We start from the raw sequence: 22,401 nt of genomic DNA, 5'->3' as shown, positions 1-22,401 counted from the left end.
CTGGACTCTCAGCATGACCTTTGGGGTGGGAGGTGCCTGGGCAAGAAAGGCTGGTTGGTTTGAGTTCAAGGCTTCAGTATTAAATTAACTGGTGGCTTCAGTCCCCACCAAGAAACCTGGGAAAACCTCTCTGTTGGACAGCCCAGGGACTGACATCACCCTGAATGGCTACCAAGTATCAGGAGAAGCTTCTTTAACAATTCGGGAACAATTAGATGTTGTGTAGACAGGTAGATCATGTCCGTGTCCAAATTCCCACAATGAGCATTCCTGGATATCAGCTTACAGCCCCTGGGGAGAGGTGGTGTTCCGGGCCATAAACTCCTCAACCCAGCCTCCAGCCAGGTTCTCGGCCCTCCCCCGGCCCTGTGCAGCTCTTCCCGGGCAGGGGGCCCCAACCACACCTCTGCCTCTGCCCCTCTGGATCTGCTGGACTCCTGGATGCTGAGCTCCAGTGTCCACTTGCCCATTTCTTGTTAGGGTCCTCTCCCTCTCCTCCTGACCTAGCACAGGCGGGTGCAGAGTTTGCAAGCATACAGGGCCATCCTCCTCCTGTCTGGACAGTGATTGAGGCTCCAGGCTGGTAGGTATGAATCAGACCAGAACAGCCTGGGCATGGCTCTCCCCTTCCTACTGGCGTCTCCCACCAGAATATGTATGTAAATTTTAGGTAGTATGGGGGTAAAAATTTATTTTATAGTCATGTGTTTATTTTAATAGGTATAGAAAAAAATACCTAGCCCACTAAATTCGTGATTTCATGGATATCATTACTTAGGACAACACTAAATTTAAAAGTGAGTAAGTTTAATATAGATCTAAAAAACATATTGAATAAATGATGGTACAGGGCCCATGACACTGAAACAAAGATGATGCTGGAAAAGTGCTCTTCACTAGGCTGATTCTCCAGCTGAAAATGAGAAGTGTGCTTGTTCAACTGAACCACATACTCTTTCCAGCTGATAAGTGCAGCCTCTTTCCAGGAGGATTATTTACCTGCGAAGTCAAATGAAGGTAACAATGGTTTAAGCAGATCAGCTTTGCATTTTAGGGAGTTGATTCTGAAATGGAGTTGCCAGATAAAATACAGGACACCCAATTCAATTTGAACGTTAGATTAATTATTGCATGGGGCCTACTTATACTAAAAATTAGTCATTGATGGTCTGCAATTCAAATTTAACTGCACATCTGGCCTGTAGTTCTGTTTGATAAATCGGGCCACCTTACTTCAAAAGTTTAAGCTGTTCTCAGCTCCTCCTCTTTCTTCTGCATGCCAGTCCTGGCAAATCGACCTCGTAATATCTTTCAACCCTTCTCCTCTTCTCCCGCTTAGGTCTTTATCATGTCTCAGCTGAGGCAGCCAGGATCTTCTGACTTGTTTTCCTGTCTGCAAACATATTGCCTCTGATTCCTTCTCCTGCCAGAGTCTTCTTCCTAAAATGCAATTCTGAACCCTGCAAAACAACCTCTGTTGGGGCCGGCTCAGCAGTGTAGTGGTTAAGTTCCCGCACTCCGCTTCTGCAGCCCTGGGTTCTCGGGTTCGGATCCCAGGTGCGCACTGACACACCGCTCGTCGGGCCATGCTGTGGCAGGCGTTCCATGTATAAAGTAGAGGAAGATGGGCACGGATGTTAGCCCAGGGCCAATCTTCCTCAGCAAAAAGAGGAAGATTGGTAATGGATGTTAGCTCAGGGCTAGTCCTCCTCACCAAAAAAAAAAAAAACAAAGAAACAAAACCCTCTGTCATGTTGCTCCTTCTCCTACTAGAGTCCAAATTCCTTCACATGTCCCAGTCCAGCCCCCGTTCCTCTCCACCATCCCAGCCACCGGGACTTGGCTTCTCCTTCCCTACAGTGCTCTCTTTCATCTATCCTCTGGTTTGCTTCTGTGGACCTCATAGCCTGGAAAAATCTGCTTTGGGTCTTCATCATTAATCCCAGCGTTGCCTCCTCAGTGACAACTCCCCAAGCGCCCCAGCTCTCTCTGCACCTGCAGGAGGGCATCGGAAGGCACTTGCCAATCTATGACTCTGGAGCTCAGGTTTGCAGTGGGGCACCCGAGAGGAGGTGCCTGAGTGGGGTCCTGACCACAGCAGGATGGGCCGGGGGACCCTTGAGGCACCAGGAAGTTAGGAGGAGAAGAAAAAGGACAAGTAGAAGGATGTAAAGAAGAAACTTGGACACGGTTCTTCCTCCTCCTCTTCCATTTTAGTCACCATTTCTTGAGTGACAGGAGCTGTGCTAGTCGCTGTGTGCACGTGCTCTTATTTAAGCCTCATGACAGCCCTGTGGGCTCATCGTCCCCAGTTCTCAAATGGGGAACTGACGATGAGAGAAGTTGCATGATTTGTGCCTAAACATGTAACTAGTCAGAGAAGTAGCTAGACTTAGAACCCAAATCTTCTTACTCTGTGTCCAGTACTATTTACCAAACTCTGCCACCCCCCCCCCCCCCACATTCCCTTCTTCTCCAATCCCCCCGGGTTCTGGAAAACTAACCGTTTCTTCTTCACAGGCTGCGTGCTTATTATTCTGTACACAATGACTTCATTTGGCTTAGTGTATTGAACTGGTGATGATTAGGATTTTGTCATGAATGTTTTCAGAAAAAACAAAATTAAAAAAAGGATGGACTCTTTAACTGCTACTGGGGCAAACGGCTGGCTAAACAGGCTGATGCATTTTGCAAATGGGAAAAGTAGGATGGAAGTCTTGGGTAGAACTGGAACCCTTTCCCTGACTCCTGGACTATAGAACATTTCAGGCAGCATTTTCCTCAGAAGAGACTTTTGCTCTCTGAGTCAGAAACTCAGAAAGGTGTTTCTAGACTCTAAAAATGTTACCTTAAATTACACCATCACTTAGGTCTCTCTTGGAAATTTAAAACACTTATGGGTTTTTGTTTCTTTTTCTTTTACTATTTTTAAAAATTATTGTTAAAATTGACTTATAAAATATATATACGTAGAACGCACAAAACTCGCTGATCTTAAATGTCCAGGTTCTTACATAGCACATGCCAGTGCTCAGATGAAGATGTGAGACATTTCCATCACCTCAAACGGGTGCTCGTCCCATCCCAGTCAATATCACCACCCAAAGACAGCTATTATTCTGACGTCTGTCACCCTCAATTAGTTGTGTCTGTTCTTGAACGTCACAGTGTGTATTCTTCCTGTCTGGCTTCTGCTCAGCATTATGTTTTTGAAATTCATCTATGTCATTGTGTGTGTCAGTCGTTTGTTTCTTTTTATTGCTGAGTAACATGTTATTGTATGAATAATCCACAATTTGTCGATCTATTCTTTGATATTTGGGTTGTTTCTAGTTTTGTACTATTATGGATAAAGCTGATGGGAACATTCTTGTACATGTATTTTGATAGATATATCCACGCATTTCTCTTGGGAGTATACCTAGGTATGGGGTTGCTGGGACATGGAGCTGACTCTCAAAATTTTAACAAATGAATAAAGTAACTCTCCCAACAACTGTATGAAGGGCACTGCCCTTAAGCAAACCTCTAAAGTAGATAAAGATGTATTTATTGATCTCAAAGTTTTTAGTGCCCCTTTCCTCTCCCACACCAAGAGCTGTCCTGGATACCCAATCAACCTGAGTCTGTTCGCTGTTTTTCCATTATTATGGAAACTTATAAGGATACACAAATCCAAAGAGAACTATACTACAAATTCCCACATGCCAACACCCAGTTTCAACAACAATCAATACATTCCCAACTCTGCCTCACCTATCCCCCTAACCATTTTTTTTCTGGAATATTTTTAAGCAAATCTTGGACCTCACACAATTTTAGCCATGAATACTTCACTATGTATCTCCGACACATAAGAACTTCTGTATTTAACATCACTATCACACCTAAGAAAAGTAACATGGATGTCTTAATATCATTGGGTTCAAATTTTCCCGGTTGTCTCAAAAATAGGGATGTGTTTGATGTGTTTGAATCAGGATCCAGTGAGGGTCTGCACATTGCATTTTGTTGATACTCCTCTTAAGTCTCTTCAAATTTATAACAGTTCCTTTTTTTCTCTTTCTTTATTTTTTTAATGTCTTTTATTTGTTGAAGAAACCAGTTCATTCGATCCATAGAATTTCCCTGTTCCAGGCTTTGCTGATGAAATCCTCCTGGGTCATACAGGGGCCATATGCCGTATTTCCTGTAAGCTGGGAGTTAGAACTAGAGGCATGATTAGACTCTGGTTAACTTTGTATTTTTTTACTTTTGCAAATATCACGTCATAGGCGGCCCTGTGTACTCCTTACTGCATCGTATCAGGAGGCGCATAGGTCCTGTTTCCCACTCTGAAAGACGCTAAGATTGAGAGCACTGCCTGCCCTGCCCCTCTCTCTCCTCCTAGGCTCTGCTGGCTTCCTGCTCTACTCCTGCCCTCCCTACGCCTGAATACCGCCCTGCAACCCACCAGACACACATTGCGATAGCTCCCCCACACTGTATCTGCTCAAGTGAGGCTTCAGTCTGTGGCTTCAGCAGCTAATCTCGTGGACTAATTGGAGGGAGTGAGATAATGTGCAAAGCCAAAGGGCCTTCTACCTCTCCTATCGCCACTTCTCAGCCCAAGTTTGTGGTTGATAATCCTAGAATCTCCGCACTGGGGACCACCTTGAAAGTCAAGCAGTTGGACTCTACCAGAGCACGGATGTTCTACAAATTCTCCGTGAGTGACTGCCTGAGATGGGTCCTGAGCTCCACTCACGGAGAACACACCCTTTCCTAAGAGACACCGCAGTTGGAAGCTGGTTGTTATAAAGGTGGTCTCTTTGTTGATGCCAAATCTGCTTTTTTAGAAATTTTTTCTCGGTTAGTCATGCGTCTGGCCTTTGAAGTAAACCCGGAGGGGTGGCACCAATAGAGGTAATTGATGCTTGGGCATATTCAAGTGTTTATACTTTCACTTTTTTTTCCTTTTTTAGTTTTAATTGTGGTAAAAAAGAAACACACACATACTATAAAATTTGCCCTCAATCATTTTTTTTAATAATTTTATTTATTTTTTTCCCCCAAAGCCCCAGTAGATAGTTGTATGTCATAGCTGCACATCCTTCTAGTTGCTGTATGTGGGACGCGGCCTCAGCATGGCCGGAAAATCGGTGCATCGGTGTGCACCTGGGATCCGGACCTGGGCTGCCAGCAGCGGAGAGCACGCACTTAACCGCTAAGCCACGGGCCGGCCCCTGCCCTCAACCATTTTTAAGTGTACAGATTGGTAGTGTTAACTATATTCACATTGTTATGTAACAGATCTCTAGAACTTTTCATCTTGCAAAACGGAAACTCTATACCCATTGAATAACAACTCCATTTTCCCCTTCCCCTAGCCCCTGGCAACCACCATTCTACTTTCTGTTTCCATGAATTTGACTACTATAGATATCTCATATAAATGGAATCATACAGCATTTGTCCTTTTGTGCCTAGCTTATTCCACTCTGCATAATGTCCTCAAGGTTCATCCATGTGGTAGCATGTGATAGGATTTCCTTCTTTTTTAAGGTTGCATAATATTCCCTTGTGTGTATATACCACATTTTCTTTATCTGTTCACTTGTCAGTGAACATTTGGGCTGCTTCCATCTCTTGGCTATTGTAAATAATGCTGCAGTGAACAAGGGTGTGCAAATATCTCTTCCAGATCCTGCTTTAAATTCTTGTGGGTATATTCCCAGAAGTGGGATTGATGGATCATATGGCAATTCTATTTTAGTTTTTTGAGGAACCTCCATACTATTTTGCATGGTGGCTCCACCATTTTACATTCCCAACAGCAGTGTACAAGGGTTCCAATTCAATTTCTCCACATCCTCACCAACACCTGTTATTTTCTGGTTTTTTTTTGTTTTTTTGTTTGTTTTCAGTGGCCATCCTAATGGGTATGAGGTGATATCTCATTGTGGTTTTAACTTGCATTTCTCTAATGATTAGCAATATTAAGAATCTTTTCATATGCTTGTTGGCCATTTATATGTCTTCTTTGAGAAATGTCTATTCAGGTCCTTTGCCCATTTTTTAATTGGGTTACTTGGTTTTCCATTGTTGAGTTGTAGAAGTTCTTTAAATATTCTGGATATTAACCCCTTATCAGATAAATGATTTGCTATTACTTCCCCCCATTCCATAGATTGCCTTTTCACTCTGTTGATTGTTTCCTTTAATGTGCAAAAGGTTTAAAGTTTGATGTAGTCCCGTTTGTCTATTTTTGCTTTTGTTGCCTGTGCTTTTGGTGTCATGTCCAAGAAATCATCGCCAAGTCCAATGTCTTGAAGATTTTCCCCTATGTTTTCTTCTAGGAGTTTTACAGTTTTAAGTCTTATGTTTAGGTCTTTAATCCATTTTGAGTTAATTTTTGTATATAGTGTAAGGTAAGGGTCTAACTTCAATCTTTTGCATGTGAAGCTATAGTTTTCCCAACACTATTTATTGAAGTGACTGTCCTTTCTCCATTGTGTGGTCTTGGCACCCTGTCGAAGATCATTTGACCATATACCCAAAGGTTTATTTCTGGGCTCTCTGTTCTATTCCATTGGTCTATGTGTCTGCCTTTATGCCAGTACTCACAACTTTGATTACTATAGCTTGTAATATGTTTTGAATCCAGGAAGTGTGAGGCATCCAACTTAGTTCTTCTTTTTCAAGATTTTTTTGGCAATTCAGTGTCCCTTGAGATTCCATATGAATTTTAGGATTTTTTTCTATTTCTGAAAAAAATGCCATTGGGATTTTACAAGGGATTGCATTGAATCTGTAGATGGCTTTTGATAGTATGGACATTTTAACAATATTACATCTTCCGATGCATGAACACATAATGTCTTTCCATTTATTGGTGCTTTCTTTAGTTTCTTTCAGCAATGTTTTGTAGTTTTCAGTGTATAGGTCTTTTACGTCCTGAGTTAAGTTTACTCCTAAGTATTTTATTCTTCTTGATCCTATTGTAAATGGGATTGTCGTCTTCATTTCCGTCTTGGATTGTTCATTATTAATGTATAGAAATGCAACCGATTTTTGTGTATTGGCTGTATTCTACAACTTTGCTGAATTTGTCTACTAGTTCTAACAGCATTTTTGTGTGTGGGATCTTTAGGGTTTTCTACATATAAGATCATGTCATCTGCAAACAAAGATAATTTTACTTCTTCCTTTCCAATTTGGATGCCTTTGGTTATTTCTTTTCTTGCCTAACTGCTCTGGCTAGGACTTCCAGTACTATGTTGAGTACAAGTGGCAGGAGTGAGCAAACTTGCCTCGTTCCTGATGTTAGAGGGAAAGCTTTAAGTTTTTCATTGTTGAGTATGATGTTCACTGTGGGCTTTATAAAAGCCCTATATTTACTTTTTAAAATATAGGGTTCTTGGGGCCAGCCCAGCGGCATAGCGGTTAAGTGCACACACTCCGCTTGGGCGGCCCAGGGTTCACAGGTTCGGATCCCGAGCACGCACCGATGCACTGCTTGTCAGGCCATGCTGTGGTGGCGTCCCATATAAAGTAGAAGAGGATCGGCACAGATGTTAGCCCAGGGCCTAACTTCCTCGGCAAAAAGAGGAGGATTGGCATCGGATGTTAGCTCAGGGCTGATCTTCCTCACAAAAAAAAAATAATAATAAAATAAAATATAGGATTCTTGGGCTGATTTTGAAATATAAAATTTGGGCAGACACCTGCAGGCATTTGAAATGATAGCCCAGGATTACCAACTAGCAACTAGCAGAAGATCTGTGTATGGATTTCCTAGATGTGGTTTTGGGGGACATATAGGACCATACTTGTCTTGTGAGCTATGTTCTCTCGGACTCAGGTTTCAAGGGCAGTGATTGATGAAGCATATCCAACCTGTGTGACTATAAGTCATTTGCCTCAGGTGGTCCTTTAAAACCAACCCTGGTGGTTTACACGTGTGAATTCAATGGACCAGTTGCTATCATGTATGGGAAACACTCTTTTTGGATCTGTTGAAGAAGAACTTGGCGAGAGAATAATCACCACTTTCCTTCTAGCCACTGGGTGGCTTTAGAGACTCAGGATCTCAAAGTTTAGAGGTCTTTTGCCTCTAGACTTGAATGAGAGGCAGTAGAAGGAAAAGCAACTAGGACAGAACTAAATAATGCCCTGGTGAATCTCGGAACAATGTACTGTGAATAAAAATCAGATATTCAGTGAGTGAGGAACTGTGACTCACAGCTAAGAAATTAAGAGCTATCACCTTGAGGGGGATTTGGGAGCCGTGTCTTGGTTTTTTAAGTGATAAGCTGACTTGGGATAAAAGGAGGAAGAGAAACTTCATTCATTCACTTACCAGCTGCTTCCTGAGTGAGCATAAGTGTGACTAAGGCATGTGCTGCATAGGTACTGTAGAATACTGAGGAGCAAAGGCGTGCCCACACATCATGGTGATATGAGGCAGAGATAAGCACCATGAAGGGTTGAGGAGAGATGGCTATGTGCAGTGCACGTGGTTAATGATCTAGGAATTCCTCCTCAGCATTTACAGTTTCTCCTCCTTAGTAATGACCCCTGAGCGAACGGTCACCATCCTTCATTCATCAACAGCTGGTATTATAGTCCCTAGAGGGCTTTCTTACCATCCCACTTCCTTCTAACCAGCCCCAGTTCTCGTTCTGGTCTACCGGCCTTATGGTGACCATGACTTGGTGCACGGGTGTGAGAGAAAAGGCACCAGGCAGACAGACAGACCCAAGACACAGAGCCAGAGAGATAATTCAGGAAGTCTTAAACACAGCTGCAGAATTAAAACAAAAATGTCAAGGGAACGGAGTGTTCCAGCTGACTTAACTTCCTGTTGATAAGTCTCTGGGGAGGAGGGGTGAGGTCTGCCGTTCTAGAATTGGGGTAGAGGGACAGCAGGGGGCCTGGCGGGGTGGGGGCCGGACGCCTTTGCAGGCATAGTCACTCAGGAGCTGGGTTCCCATCTGCAGGGCCGTTGACACTCACTTCCTGAGGCTGGCCATGTCAGGGGAGGCTCTCAGCTACTGATGTGCCCAACCTACAGAAAAACAGGATGTTAGCTTTCAGATCTGATTAAGCCATGAAATGCAAATTCCTTCCCCACCCTGCCCCCACCCTGCTCCCCAACCACTGGCCACCCACACTATTCCCCTTTCCGCAGCAGAGATGCATTCATCTGTCTGTTTGACTTTGTATCCTTTGCTTCATTGCCAACTGGGCTGTGCAAGGTCAGATTTAGCACTTAACCCATTTCATTATGGTTTTAGATTTGTGGTCATTTTGATTAGGAGTGCCTTGCCACATCCCTGGGTGACTGCTGAGAATTATCATCAAATAAGGAAACGAAAATGGTTAAGTAACTTTGCCCTTGAGAAAGCATATACGTGATAGGGTCCTGGGGTCCCCAGTCCTCAGCTTGACCCCTTTGCCTACAGGGTCTCTAAGGTAAGCGGTCATCCTGTCTCTTTCCCTGCTCATTCTCACCCCATCTCTTTCTCTTAGTTGCCACCTAAAATCCCCACCATGTGCGATGAAGGAAACAGAAGCAGAAAATGCAAATCAGAAGCAACTATGCTCAAATTCAATAATCTTCAAAATGCAAATATCACCTATTTTTACAGAGGCAAATGCTAAGCATAAAACACTCCCAGAACAACACTCTGTGAGCAGCTGGATCCCGATAAGGAGACCAGGGTGGATTCCAAACTCAATGTGCACCCAAAGGGCTAACGTGTGCCCTGTTGGAGCAGGCACTGCACACCTGAGAAGGACAGTCAAAGCTGGCCTCTGACAAACCTCATGTCCCTCTCCACCCTCCTCAGGCTCCCGGAGCCCTTTGCTCACGTGGTTCTTCCACCCAGAGCCCCACCATCCCGTCCCCAGCAAGCCGCCTAGATCAGCTTCCTTAGCCTCTTGCCCCAGGCCTTCCTTGAACCCTCCGTCCTTGTCAATCTTGCCTTCCTCAGGACCCACAGCGTCCAGTCTTACACTGCTTCAGGGCTTCTAGCATCTAGTTCGCATTATGACTCAAACATTCAAGGGTGTATTATTTATTGCGTTCCCAGATAAATGACACTCATAAGAGAGGGACCCTGCGTGGGCCTTACAGGACCAAAGGGTATTGGGTAAACTAAGGTGAGAAAAATCTAGAAAAGTCTCATATACTATCACAGGTCAGGAAGCAGAAAAGGTGAATGAAGTCATATGAGTGTAGGAAACGTAATAATGACATACTCCAAAACCATAAAATCACGGAAGAGGCTTTGGCACCAGGAGCTGTGAGGTTATACCATGGGATGAGGACAAGTAAACTGGTTGACAAGTGGCAAAATTTAGGAAAGAAGGTCAAATCCTTGACTATGCCAGAAACAAAACATAGTTTCTATGCATTAAATTTATCTATTATTTAAATCAGAGTAACTTGAAACTGGTTTCTTAAATGAAGAAATACTGTTCAAGGTAGTGAGATTTATTCAGAGTTGAGATGTGAAACCCCCCCTTTGTTTTGGCATGTGATGCAGAATTGAATCTGAACTTAGAATATTCAAGAACTGTTGGATAAAGTAAGATGAGGAGGATTAAGACAGAGATGAGTCTCTTCTCCAAGGTGAGGCTATAGGCAAGCAGAGAAATTTATAAAAAGTAGGTAGAAATCATAAGCGAGGGCTTGGCATTGAGAGGTGAACATGGAATCGTGCTGTGAAGGAAGCTGCGTTTGTACCCAGGCCTGCCCCTGGTTACAATCATGTCTTCATGATAAGGTGCAGCTTCTGCTCCTGTTTCTACTGTGACAGTAATGACCCAGCATGTATCACACTCACTATTTGCTAGCACTATTTTAAGCATTTCACATGTATTAACTAGTTTAATCCTTAAAACTCTATGCGGCAAATTCTATCATCACTCTCATTTTACAGATGGAGAGACTGAGGAGCAAAATGGCTATGTTGCTTGATCAAGGTCACAGTTGGACCCAGGAAGCCTAGTTTCAGTGCTGATCTTTAAATCTCTATGCTACAGTTCTTCATGTTTTCACCACATTTTTAGGTGGACATTTGTGAACTGAATTACAGAATGGATTATCTACCTCTTTTTTTTTTTTTTAATTTTATTTATTTATTGTTTTCCCCCAAAGCCCCAGTAGATAGTTGTATGTCATAGCTGCACATCCTTCTAGTTGCTGTATGTGGGACGCGGCCTCAGCATGGCCGGAGAAGCAGTGTGTAGGTGCGCGCCCGGGATCCGAACCCCGGGCCGCCAGCAGCTGAGTGCGCGCACTTAACCGCTAAGCCACGGGGCCGGCCCCATCTACCTCTTTTGCAACTCACCAAATTCGAACCCAGCACTGATCATAGAACTTTGACCAAGACAGAATGGAATGTGCCCTCGTTAAGCTTAAAGTTTGGTGGGAGGATAAAGAAAGTAAATAGGTGATTATAAAGTAATCTTTGCAATGCAGGAATAGTACAGGCACGAGGTGCACATAGGAGCATCTCTCTCCCAGGTGGGATGGGAGTTGGGGGATGGGTCGGGACCATCTTGCTGGAGGAAGCCTACACTGAGAACCGAGAGATGAATAAGAGGTAGCTTTGTGCAAAGCAAGGACTGTGTCCCAGGCAGAGAAAAGAGTTCATTCAAGGACCTGAAAGCAGTTCAGGACGGCTGGAGTGTGGAGTATTAAGTGTTCTCCGTTGAGAAGAGGCTGGAGAGGCAAGAGCGGCCATGTCAGAAAAGGGTGTGAGTTACAAGTTTTAGAAAGATTACTGCCTATAGAGTGGAATATAGATGGTGGGAGACGGTGAGTCAAGATTGGAGGCAAGGACAACAATGAGGAGATACGGAGATGAACTAGGACACTCTTTTCTTCACACAGATGAAAGACGGCAGTGACTGTGGTTAGTGGGAGGTTGGGGTAGTGATGTCAGCGTATTTCAGAGCTAGAATTGTAGCAGCTGGTTGGTAAAGATGAAGGAAGAGTCAAGAATGACTCCCAGGTTTCTGTCATGAACAAATGGATGGATAATGAGACCACCACAAGAGGGAAAGAGAAACTAATAGGTGAGGACATAGGTTGTTAGTAGAGTTTGCAAATGTGTATTTTGCCAGGGTTGAAAATGAGCATGCATTGTGCAGAAAACTTTCCACATAATTCTTTGCCTGTTGTCCATGTGAAAAAACAAAGGGGTGAGTGGTAGGTGAGACTTGAGTACTTTTCTTTCTTAGAAGCTGTTTCTTTCTTAGTGTAGAATCATTGGAGTTATTCATCTGAAGGCCATGCGGGTAACCTCCAGCTTTTAACAAGCTCTTGCCCAGCCCAAGATACTGATTCATATTAGTGAATGTCTTCAGTGGCAAAACTGAAGTTAGAACTTAACAGTACTAACAACATCCGAAAAGAAATTGTGATATGAAATCACTTCACGAAAACATACCTGTATGTCTATAAATATCACCCTACTTTCTTTCCAGAAGAATAAGAATCTTTCTTTTTAAGAATAAGAAAAGATAAAGGATTATCTAGACCACCTGCTGTCCAAAATTTAGATAGGAATTAAGACACTTCAAATTCTGACAGTGATTACTATTTCTTCAATCTAAATTTTTTTCTTCCCCAATGGATATTAGTTAGGTTTCCCACTCTCTTTTTCTGCCTCACATTCTCCCAGCTCTCCATCTGTGTGTGTGTGTGTGTGTGTGTGTGTGTGTGTGTGTGTGTGTGTCCCTTCCTTGCCAGTCTCTTTCTCCGCATCTCTGCTGGGCATTTTTTCTGAGGGACTGATTCTTTTTCTGTACTGGTCTGTGTGTCTGATTTTGTCTTCTTGCAAGTTTGTATCTGTCTGAATCAGTTGGACACTTTAAGCTATAACAAAACATCATACTCAAATGGCTTAACCCATTAAGAAATTTATTACTTGACGTAACAAGAAGTCCAGGGGATAGTCCCTCCAGAGTTGGTCAGTTCAGTGCCTCAACAAAGTCATTGGGTTCCTTGTTCAGTGAATGTTTATTGAATGCCCATTTGTGCTGGCCTCGGTTTAGGTACATGGGATATACACCCACAAAAAAAAGAAACAAAAATATTTGTCCTCATGGAGCTTACATTCTGGCTCTTCCCATCTTTGCCTCATGGTAGCAAAATGGTTGCTGCAATTTCAGGCACCACATCAGGTAGGAAAACAACCTATATTTACAGAGCATCTCTTCCTATGTGTTTCTTTAACAGAAAGGATAAAGATCTCTTCTTTTATGTCATTGACCAAAATTTCCTCATTTATTTCTCTCTAAACCAATTTCTGCCAAGAAGAATGGTATTTCCACAATTGGCTTAGACTATTTGGGATTTTCCTCTTTACTGAAGCGTCAAAAAACACTGACACCCAGCCCCACTCCCGACTGACCTGGGCTGGGGCCCAGGCATAGATATTTTTTTCAAAGCTCCCTGGGTCATTCTAGTTTACAGCCAGAGTGGAAGCTGGTGCTCAGGTGCTCTGCATGATCTACCTGAGGGTTGAGAAGGTTTGAGTTTCCCTGTAGATCTGTATAATTTCATTCCTGAACCAGGACATGCCTCAGAAGGAGAAGCATGCAATCTCTGGGGGCCTCCAGACCATCCTCTTTGGTTTTTCGTCAACACTGTTCTTTGGCATTGGTGATTAGACCAGTGTCCTAGCGGGGCTTCCCCCCACCCAACCCCAGGAAATCCCTGGTTGGCCCTTCTCTCAGCTGCAGACACCCAGCCCCTTCCTCACTGAACCTGAGCTGAGTGCAGTCTCCATGAGTATGTCCAGCCTTCACTCAGTCCAGTTTGGTTCTTTTGCTTTCTTCTTTTTTTAAATTAAATTTCTCCTCGAAAATTAAAAAATACATGTGTTTACTGCAACCACTGAAACAACACAAAGATATCTGTGCAAAGAAAGATTTGAATAATGTTCCCCTTCGTGTCTCCATTCTGTGTCATTCCAGAAGACTAGGCTCCATCTCTCCATCCGCTGTCTCTCTCTCCATCACCAGAGTCGACAGGCCCCTGGCCCATCCTGTGGATAGCTGGCGGGGGGTGGCGTGGTTGGGGGGAGGGCAGCGGGCAGGAACAGGTGATGAAGGCACTGGGCAGGGAGTCAATCTGGAATCAAAGAAATGGGAGGGTTGGGCCGGCCCTGTGGCTTAGCAGTTAAGTGTGTGTGCTCCGATACTGGCGGCCCGGGTGTGGGTCCCCAGCGCACACCAATGCACCGCTTCTCCGGCCATGCTGAGGCCGCGTCCCACATACAGCAACTAGAAGGATGTGCAACTATGACATACAACTATCTACTGGGGCTTTGGGGAAAAAAAAAAGGAGGAGGATTGGCAATAGATGTTAGCTTAGAGCCAGTCTTCCCCAGCAAAAAAAGAGGAGGATTAGTATGGATGTTAGCTCAGAGCTGATCTTCCTCACAAAAATAAAAAATAAAAAAGAAATGGGAGGGCTCAATTCTTACCCCCATCACCTCTTAACTTTTTAGTTTGAAATAATTTTAAATTTTGAGAAAAGTTGTAAGGTTAGTACGAAGAACTCCCATCAATTCTTCACACTGAAGTTCTTACAGTTTTGTCAATTATCCTAATAATTTCTTTTTTTTTGGCTTTATTGAGGTATAACTGACAAACAAAATTGTAAGACACTTAAAGTGTACATTGTGATGATTAGATAGATGTATGTATAATAATTCCTTTCGTATACTGTATAGTCAAAGCGGCCAGCCCAGAACCACACGTTGAACCCAGTTGTCACACTGCTCAGGTGTCTTTTAACCTAGAAGCCTTCCTCAGCGTCTCCTTGACCGTCGTGACATTGTCACCTTGGGAGATTACAGACAAGTCAGTCTGAGGAATGACTTCCTCTTTGGCTTGTCCAGTGTTTCCTCATGGTTAGATTCAGGTTATGCACTTCTGGCCAGAACCTCCCAGAAGCGATGGTGTGTCCCTCGTACGGTAGCCCATCAGCTAGCATGAGACGTCAATTTGTCCCATCACAGGCGGGGTTTACTTTGACCACTTGATTAATATGGTGTCTGTTAGGTTTATTCTCTGTAAAGTTACTTTTCCCCCTTTTGTAATTAATAAGTAACTTGTAGGGAGATACTTTGAAATTATGTGAAATCCCATCCCTCATCCCATTTTTACCCACTAGATTTAAAATCCAGTAGTCTTTCTTACCTGAAATTATTATAACTATGATGGTTGTCACATGGCAATTTTCTTCTTCTTTTTTTTTTTTTTGTATTTGTTCATTGGTATTGTGCTGTTAAAGCTTTCTCTTCTCCCACTTATTTGTTCACTTATTTGTTTATATCAGTGTGGACTCATGAACTCCTATTTTATTTCAAGGGTTATCCTCCATTGCTATCATTATTTATTTTGATCCTTATATTATCCCAATATTGCCAGCGGGGGCCCCTGCAAACTGGCTTCTGTGTCCTTTTAACATCTCCCTGTTACTCACTGAGCACTTCCATATTTCCTGACACAACAAGATGTTTGTTCCAATTGTCTTGTTCTTTACCTGTAATCAGCCATCTTCTCCAAGGAGCCCTGGTTCTTTTAGTGGAGAACGGTGTTTAGAAGCCAACACCTGAGCTCTGTGTGCACTGATTGCTACTGGGGTGTCACTGTTCCCAGACCCTCTCAGTGTATGTCACACATTTATATCTACATCTATTTTATCTACAGACTGAGAACCACCAGTTCACACCAATACCTCCCATTCCAATCCAGCACCCCAATCCCCCCTTTGCATATTTGTACCTTCCTTCCCCATCAGTGACAAACCTAGCTCCCATTGGCCTCAACATATGGACTTATTCACACAATTTCCCTATGTAGCCAATCTCTTGACCCCCGGGGGTCCAGTCAAAAGCCTTCCTCACAAAGTCCCAACCCCTGCTGGCTGCCCCCCTACACTGCAACATCCTCTCTGTGGCCCCACTGGTACCCTGTAGCCTTCCTCCTCAGTTTGTCTTTCACGTGTTAAAGGCAGCTGCCATATTCCTCTGGGAAACCCTCCGTCACCATTCCTTGAGCACATAAAAGTGCTTAAGCCTGGGTGCTTTCATTTCAGTGTATTCACTCTGTTCCTCTGTGACAGTCACTTGTGGCAGAACGAGTTGTTTTGTTTTGTTTTTGCCACATTCTCGGGATTTAGGGCTGAAGTATATATATTTTAAAGTTACTATTTATAGTCATGAAAGAATATTTGCTTCTTGCTCTTAATTTTAAAAATGGATGATCAGGGCCAGCCCATGGCTTAGCAGTTGAGTGCGCGCTCCACTACTGGCAGCCCGGGTTCGGATCCCGGGCACGCACCGACGCACCACTTCCCCGGCCATGCTGAGGCCACGTCCCACATACAGCAACTAGAAGGATGTGCAACTATGACATACAACTATCTACTGGGGCTTTGGGGAAGAAAAAAAAAGGAGGAGGATTGGCAATAGATGTTAGCTCAGAGCCGGTCTTCCTCAGCAAAAAGAGGGGGATTAGCATGGATGTTTGCTCAGGGCTGCTCTTCCTCACAAAAAAAAAAAAATGGATGATCAGCAGCAGCACAGTGTGGCTACTTACTGACAGCTGGCCGCCTGGAGCTCTCTGCAGTTCTGCTCAAAACTAAGTTACTGCTTACCTTACCGCGGCCTTCGTGATCTTTTCTCCCACTGGGTCCTTTCTCCCATTGGAGACCCATCTATGGAAAAAGGCTCTGCCTTTGATTTAAAGGCAAAGATCCTCCTAATTTGCATCATTAATTCATTCATCCACTCATTCATTCACCAAATACTTATTAAAGTCCTGCCATGTGCCCAGGGCTGCCTGTGGTAATATAGGCTCCTCCACACTCGATGTCCCCTGTGGGGGCTGCATCTCTGCTGTTCCTTGTTCTTCATCCTGCACTGGCCTCTGTTTATTGTTTGGCTGGTTCAGACTACCAGGGTGTGTGCAGTGGGGGCCCAGAGGAGGGTAAAGGAAGTGGGCCCTTGTGAGCCAACCAGCCCCCCAGAGAGGGAAGGAAACCACCCCCTCAGAGCCACTTTCCCTTCCCCTTGGGTTGTCAGCTCCTCCCGCACACGAGCAGCAATCCCAAGTAGCCCAGCAGAAACAGGGTGTTTACCAGCTGGGTTATCTCCATTCTGGCTTCTGGGGATCTTCTGGAGGGGCAGGAGGGGAAGATAAGGGGAACAGCCCCCACATCTAGTTGTGGCTGCTGAAAGTGAGCTCTGGGCCTCCACTCTCTCTTCCCATTTTCCACTCCTTCCTCTGATGGAGGTCTCTGCCTGGGGCCCAGAGAGCTCTGGCGCAGCATCCCGCTCTGTAGTCCTGAGAGCTGGGCGAGTGACAAAGGCCAAGCCTGTTTGCACTGCGGGTCTTGGGTTCTTGCCGGCCGAGGGAGGGCCTGAACAGGGCGTGGGGCGCAGCTGCAAGTCACCTTGGGCCTAACGGTTTCCTTTGGGTAGGCACTTCCGCCCTCCTGTTTGTGAAGCCCGAAACCTGTGCTGGGGCAGCCCCACTCTGAGCAGAAAGGGGGACTAGGTGGAGGCAGAAAGGAAAAGGCCCCATGAATCAGAGTTAGAAGAGATGGTAAGAGACTACCCTCCCCTCACCAACTCAGGCCCGCTCCCTTAAAAAGAAGAAAGGAAAAAAATCACAAGCACAAGTACGTATTGCAAGGTACCAGGAAATCTCCGTTCCTGCTGCCAATTCTGCCCTAGGGATCTCACCTCTGTAGCTGTGTGGCTGGAATGCAAGGGGACTCACTATTGACTCCCCCAAAGGGGGGGCTTTCACTGGGCCCCAGAATGCTCAGCCCTAAATAAAAGAACTATTGCGTCCCTATTCATTTGAGCTTGTACCTAAGGTGAAGCATTATAAAAATAGCTACTGTCTTCAGAGAGCCTACTAAACTATATATGTGAGGAAAATGAGGATCAGAGAGGTTAAGTGACTTGTCTAAGGAAACACAGCTAGAAAGTAGCAGAGCTGGAATTCAACTCTCAATCTGTTTCTGAAATCAAGGGTCTTGCCCCTATGCTCAGCTGAGTTAAACTGAACTAGACTAGTGAACTAGAAAACACTTTGGCATTAGGGCTGTTAGTATTTTAGAAAGTCAGGCCTTAAAAGGTTCTGTGACAGGAAGGAGGCCACGTTTCCAAGACTGCTCCTGAAAGCAGCAATCTGAGTGCCTGAAGGTCCTCGGGTGGTGCTGGGATGAGGAGAAGAATCAGGGCAGTTCTTCATAATGTGAACAAGCTCTCAGCTTGTTTCCTTTACCAGTTTCTCCACATGTGTCCCTTCACAGCGCTCACCATCGCCCGCCCACTGTCCACCTCTGAGATGGCCCTCCCTTTCCTGGGGTGAGTTGGGACAGGGCTTGGGGATGGAGTTGGGGCACAAGAATGCTGCAGAAGGACGCGGAGCATCCCAGCCAACCAATCCCCTTCCCCATACAGGTCTCTGAAGGCATTTCCCCTCTTCTCTGCCCTGGGGAGAGGCAGGCAGAGGGACACCCAGGGCTGGTGGTCAGTATATAAACTGGTAGCAGAGAAAGACGCTTCTCCAGACTGCAGTTTCCGCATCCCTCGCAGGCAGCCTTGTCTTCTTCAGCCTCTTTGCTGCCCAGAGGGCTGGGGCAGCCCCAGGGGAGGGTTGCTATGCGAGGCCTTATGGGAATGGGATGTTCAGGATCCTGACCTTTACTCTGTTTAATAGGAACAGAGAAAAGTCCCGTTAGCAAGCAGCTTGTGGGAGCTGAAATTCCACAAAATCAAACGCATCAATCGAATGCAGGAAAAGATTTACTGCTCCCGGGAGCTTGGACTACTTTGCTGGGATTCCTTGTTTTTCTCCCCCTCCTCCTCCTGACACACGGAGGAGAGATAGATAGACTGATAGTGGTTTCCTGAAAATGTGAGACTGGAAGGTGGAGAGGAAGAGAGATGACAAAGGGCAAGGTGGCCCTGTGGGTTCCACACTGAAGCCAAAGGCTCGGTCTGAATAGCTCCTCTCCTGGGGCCGTGAGAGAACAGACCATCAACCAGGAAGGGTCCCCTCACTCTCCCCCCAAGAACACCAGGAAAACCAGGTAGGACATGAATGCAATTTAAAAATGAAGAGGAGGAAAGAACGCAGTAAGGATGTGCATAAAAGAAGGAAAGCGACAAGAGTGGAGATAAAAAGAATGGAAGAACAACTCTAACTTTTAGGGCAAGCAAAAGAAAGAGGGCACGTGGAAGGAGGAAGAGGTTGAGAAGGACGAAACCGTGGCCAAGACCAGGGTCCTGTAGAAACTTCGCGAGAAAGAGGGGCCAGGCGGCGGTCGCATCCCCATGTTTGGGCAGATTAATGGAGTCGTGGCTCCCTCGCTTGAGTCCTGCCCTGGGAGGGGACAGTATCTGTTTAGATTTGTGTCTAAATTTAAACCCTGATCGCGGGCCTCCCTCCGCGCTCCCCAGCCCCCCCCTCCCTCCTCGCTCCCTCCCCCTCCCCCTCCCCCTCCCTCCTCCTCTCGCGCGGGGCCACGGCGGCCGGGGCAGTCCCGCAGCCAGCGAGCCGGGCGCCGCCGCCCACTTGCCCTGCGCCCGCCGCCGCGCGGACCGGCCGCGGAGCCGAGCGGAGAGCGGGGAGCGGGGAGCGCGGGCTCCGGCCCCAGCGAGCGCGCGCCGGCCGCCCAGCCGGCTCCTGGAGGCCATGGAGGTAGAGGGCCCGGGGGGCGCGGGCGGGCGGGAGCGGGGCTCGCCGCTGCTGCCGAGGAGGAGGGCAGGCGGCTGCCGCTCCAGCCTCCCGGCCAGCTCCCGAGGATCGCCCCCGTCCTACCTGGGAGACCCTCGGGGCGGGCGGGGGCCGGCGGGGACAGACCTCAGAGGGACCGGAGGGGCCTTTCTGGGGTCCAGGTATCTTGGTTAGAGACTTAAATGGTTGGGGGGGGGGCGGGTAGTGAAGTGCAGCCACCTTTGTAAATGGACAAACATGTGCGCAGAAACTCGCAAGAAAGCAGAAGCCCCTGAATCTGAGGAGACGGGTGTTGAAAGAGAAACAACGGGCAACGTGAGGCGCTTCTTTGCCGGGCTGTGGGCTTCCCTTTTTGGTTGAAGATCGGCCTTTTAGCGAGTCCCGACCTCCGGTAGCGTCTCAAGTCCCTGTTCTGTCTGTCACATCTTTAGAACTTTCTGAAAAGCTCCCCTCGTGGGCAGTGAAATGGCACTATTTCTGATAAAACTTGAGGCTCCCCTGCCCTCTGAGACTGAGTGTGTTGGGGTGTGCTGGCCGCTCTGTGGGTGCACCGGGCCTCTGTGAGGCCCACCGCTTCTGTACCTGGGACTCTCCTGGTCCCTTCCCAGCCTCAGTGGAGTCCAGGAACCACCCTGCGGTGGAGGAGTGGATCCCCTCGTCCCTTTCTTCTCGGCGTCTTAAGGCTTCCATAGATTCCCCCTTGAAACTGAGACCTGACATATGGCCCTAAGTCAGTCTTAGCAGGACAGGGGCTTTTGAAAAGCTGAAAGGAGAAGGTAGAAATGTTATATAGCTTCTAAGGTGATTCCCACGGTATTCAAAAGGAAAACTGCTCCTCCTGGGGCCGTGGTCAGTGGCAATCAAGATTCACAGTCAATTCTGCCATCTCTTCCGGGCTGCCGGCTCTCTGCTGGAGCCCTGGTTGGCTCTTCTCAGCGAGACTCAGAGACTCACCGCTCGCCCTGCGAAGCTCTGTGACTTCTCGGCAGGGCAACAGGTCTGTCCTGAGCAGGCATCCTGCATTCAGGCATCCAGCTCAACCAGTTGTCTTCAAGGAACAGGGATCACCTTCAGAGAGGCTTTATAAAGTGTGGGGCACCATGGGATCCACTGGAGTCTGAGATGATCCTCCGCAAAAATATTTGCAAGTCAGGGAAACGCAGGCAGATTAGAGCTGAGAAGGCTGGGAGGTAACACAGCAAAGGTCCGCAGGTGTGGGCACAAGTTCACAAGTCTACTCCAAGATGTACACACAGCAGGCATCAGGACTCTCTCTGGCTGGCTGTGGCTCAGGGCAGAGGAGGAAGATGGGCCCGGGACGCCCAGCTTGTGTGGGTGAGGCTCCTAAAGAAGTTGCTTCAGAAGAGGGTTCCCTCCTCTGGGGAGTACAGGAGCGTCGGGCCCTAGGCCAGAGGTTCAGCGGGGTTTAAAACCTGTCTAATCTCTTGCAGAAATGGATTGGAGATAAGAGCAAAGCAAGATTTAGGCTTAAAAGCAGGTTGCTGCTTGAGGGCCAAATGCAAGTTTGAACTTTGTTCTAGGAAAACCTGGAGGGACTCCTTCCACAGAGACACTTTCTTCTCCCTCACTTGAGGAAGGAACAGTGTGTGGCACAGGCCCTGAAACTGTCACCTGAGCAACTTCCTGTGTGGCTGAAAAAGAGAGGTCCCTCCAGTCTGCAAGCCGAGAAGTGTAGGAACTGATGGGGGTTCTAGCTGGGTGGGGGCTGGGGGATCCCTCCACCAGCCAGGAAGCCTGCAGTTGCCCCGCATCTGCCGCAGGGCACGGATTTGCTGGTTGGCAGGGACTGCTTTTGAAGTTTCTTTGTCAGAACGCCTGAAAAAAAAGCTGCAACAGCCAGCACCGGTAAAGGAAGCAAGGAGGAGACCAAGGGGCTGGGGAAGTGACCGTCTTAGCCAGGAAGTAAAGTTTTTGTGGTGGGACATCATACGCAGGTGGGGGATTTGGGAATTCCTGAAAAATCTCTGAGTAATTCCCTCTTTTGAGAGGTGAAACCCACTTTTGAGACATGAATGGACTGCTATATTTGGAGAGAAACTGAGTTATATTACTTGCCAGTATTAGGAATTCAACCCAGACCAACGAGACTTACTCAACATTCATTCTCTGGAACCCACTTACCTATTAGAAGTCTTCGGGAAATCTTTTCTTCTGTTAAGTCACTGTTGCCATTATCAACAATATCGATCGTTACTTCAGCCCTCATCAAGCCCTCTGGGATAAACGAGATAAAGATCCTTTTGAAAAGCTCAGAATCCAGTAGGGGAATGAGACTTACTGTGGCCTGTCGTGTATGTAATTTTCAAATGCGTAAGTGCCACGTGAATGACCTCTGCAGATCGTAAGTTCTACAGTGTTTCAGTATTTCAAGATGAGACTCGAAAGAAGCCTGGAAAGAAAGGTGGGTGGTGAGGCAGAGAAGGCACGAGGAATGGGTGCAGGGAGAACATGTTGTGTCCAGGAAAGTAGACCAGTTGGCTGGAGAGGAAGGTAGGGAAACAGTAAGGGAAAAAAATGAAAGTAATAAGATAAAAACCTCAGGGTCTCTGAGTAGAGTGGATGCTGGCCAAGCGGGTGAATGGGAGCTGGAATCCAAGGCGTCTGGAGGAAAGGGTT

General features: G+C 46.3%; 1 protein-coding gene across 1 annotated transcript in view; it reads left to right on the top strand.

The window, feature by feature from the left end:
• Positions 1–19,617: 19,617 nt before the first annotated feature.
• Positions 19,618–22,401, top strand: part of RCSD1 (RCSD domain containing 1) — a 66,043-nt gene continuing 63,259 nt past the window's right edge. The window contains exon 1 of the mRNA XM_087437497.1: positions 19,618–19,728. Within this exon, the coding sequence (XP_087293623.1) occupies positions 19,723–19,728 (6 nt within the window). The 5' untranslated portion in view covers positions 19,618–19,722. The remainder of the gene's footprint in view (positions 19,729–22,401) is intronic.

Source organism: Ceratotherium simum, chromosome 2 (genome assembly GCF_057802395.1).
Source record: "Ceratotherium simum simum isolate JZ-2026a chromosome 2, ASM5780239v1, whole genome shotgun sequence".
NCBI classification, from domain to species: Eukaryota; Metazoa; Chordata; class Mammalia; order Perissodactyla; family Rhinocerotidae; genus Ceratotherium; species Ceratotherium simum.
This window is presented reverse-complemented; position numbering and strand designations above follow the sequence as displayed.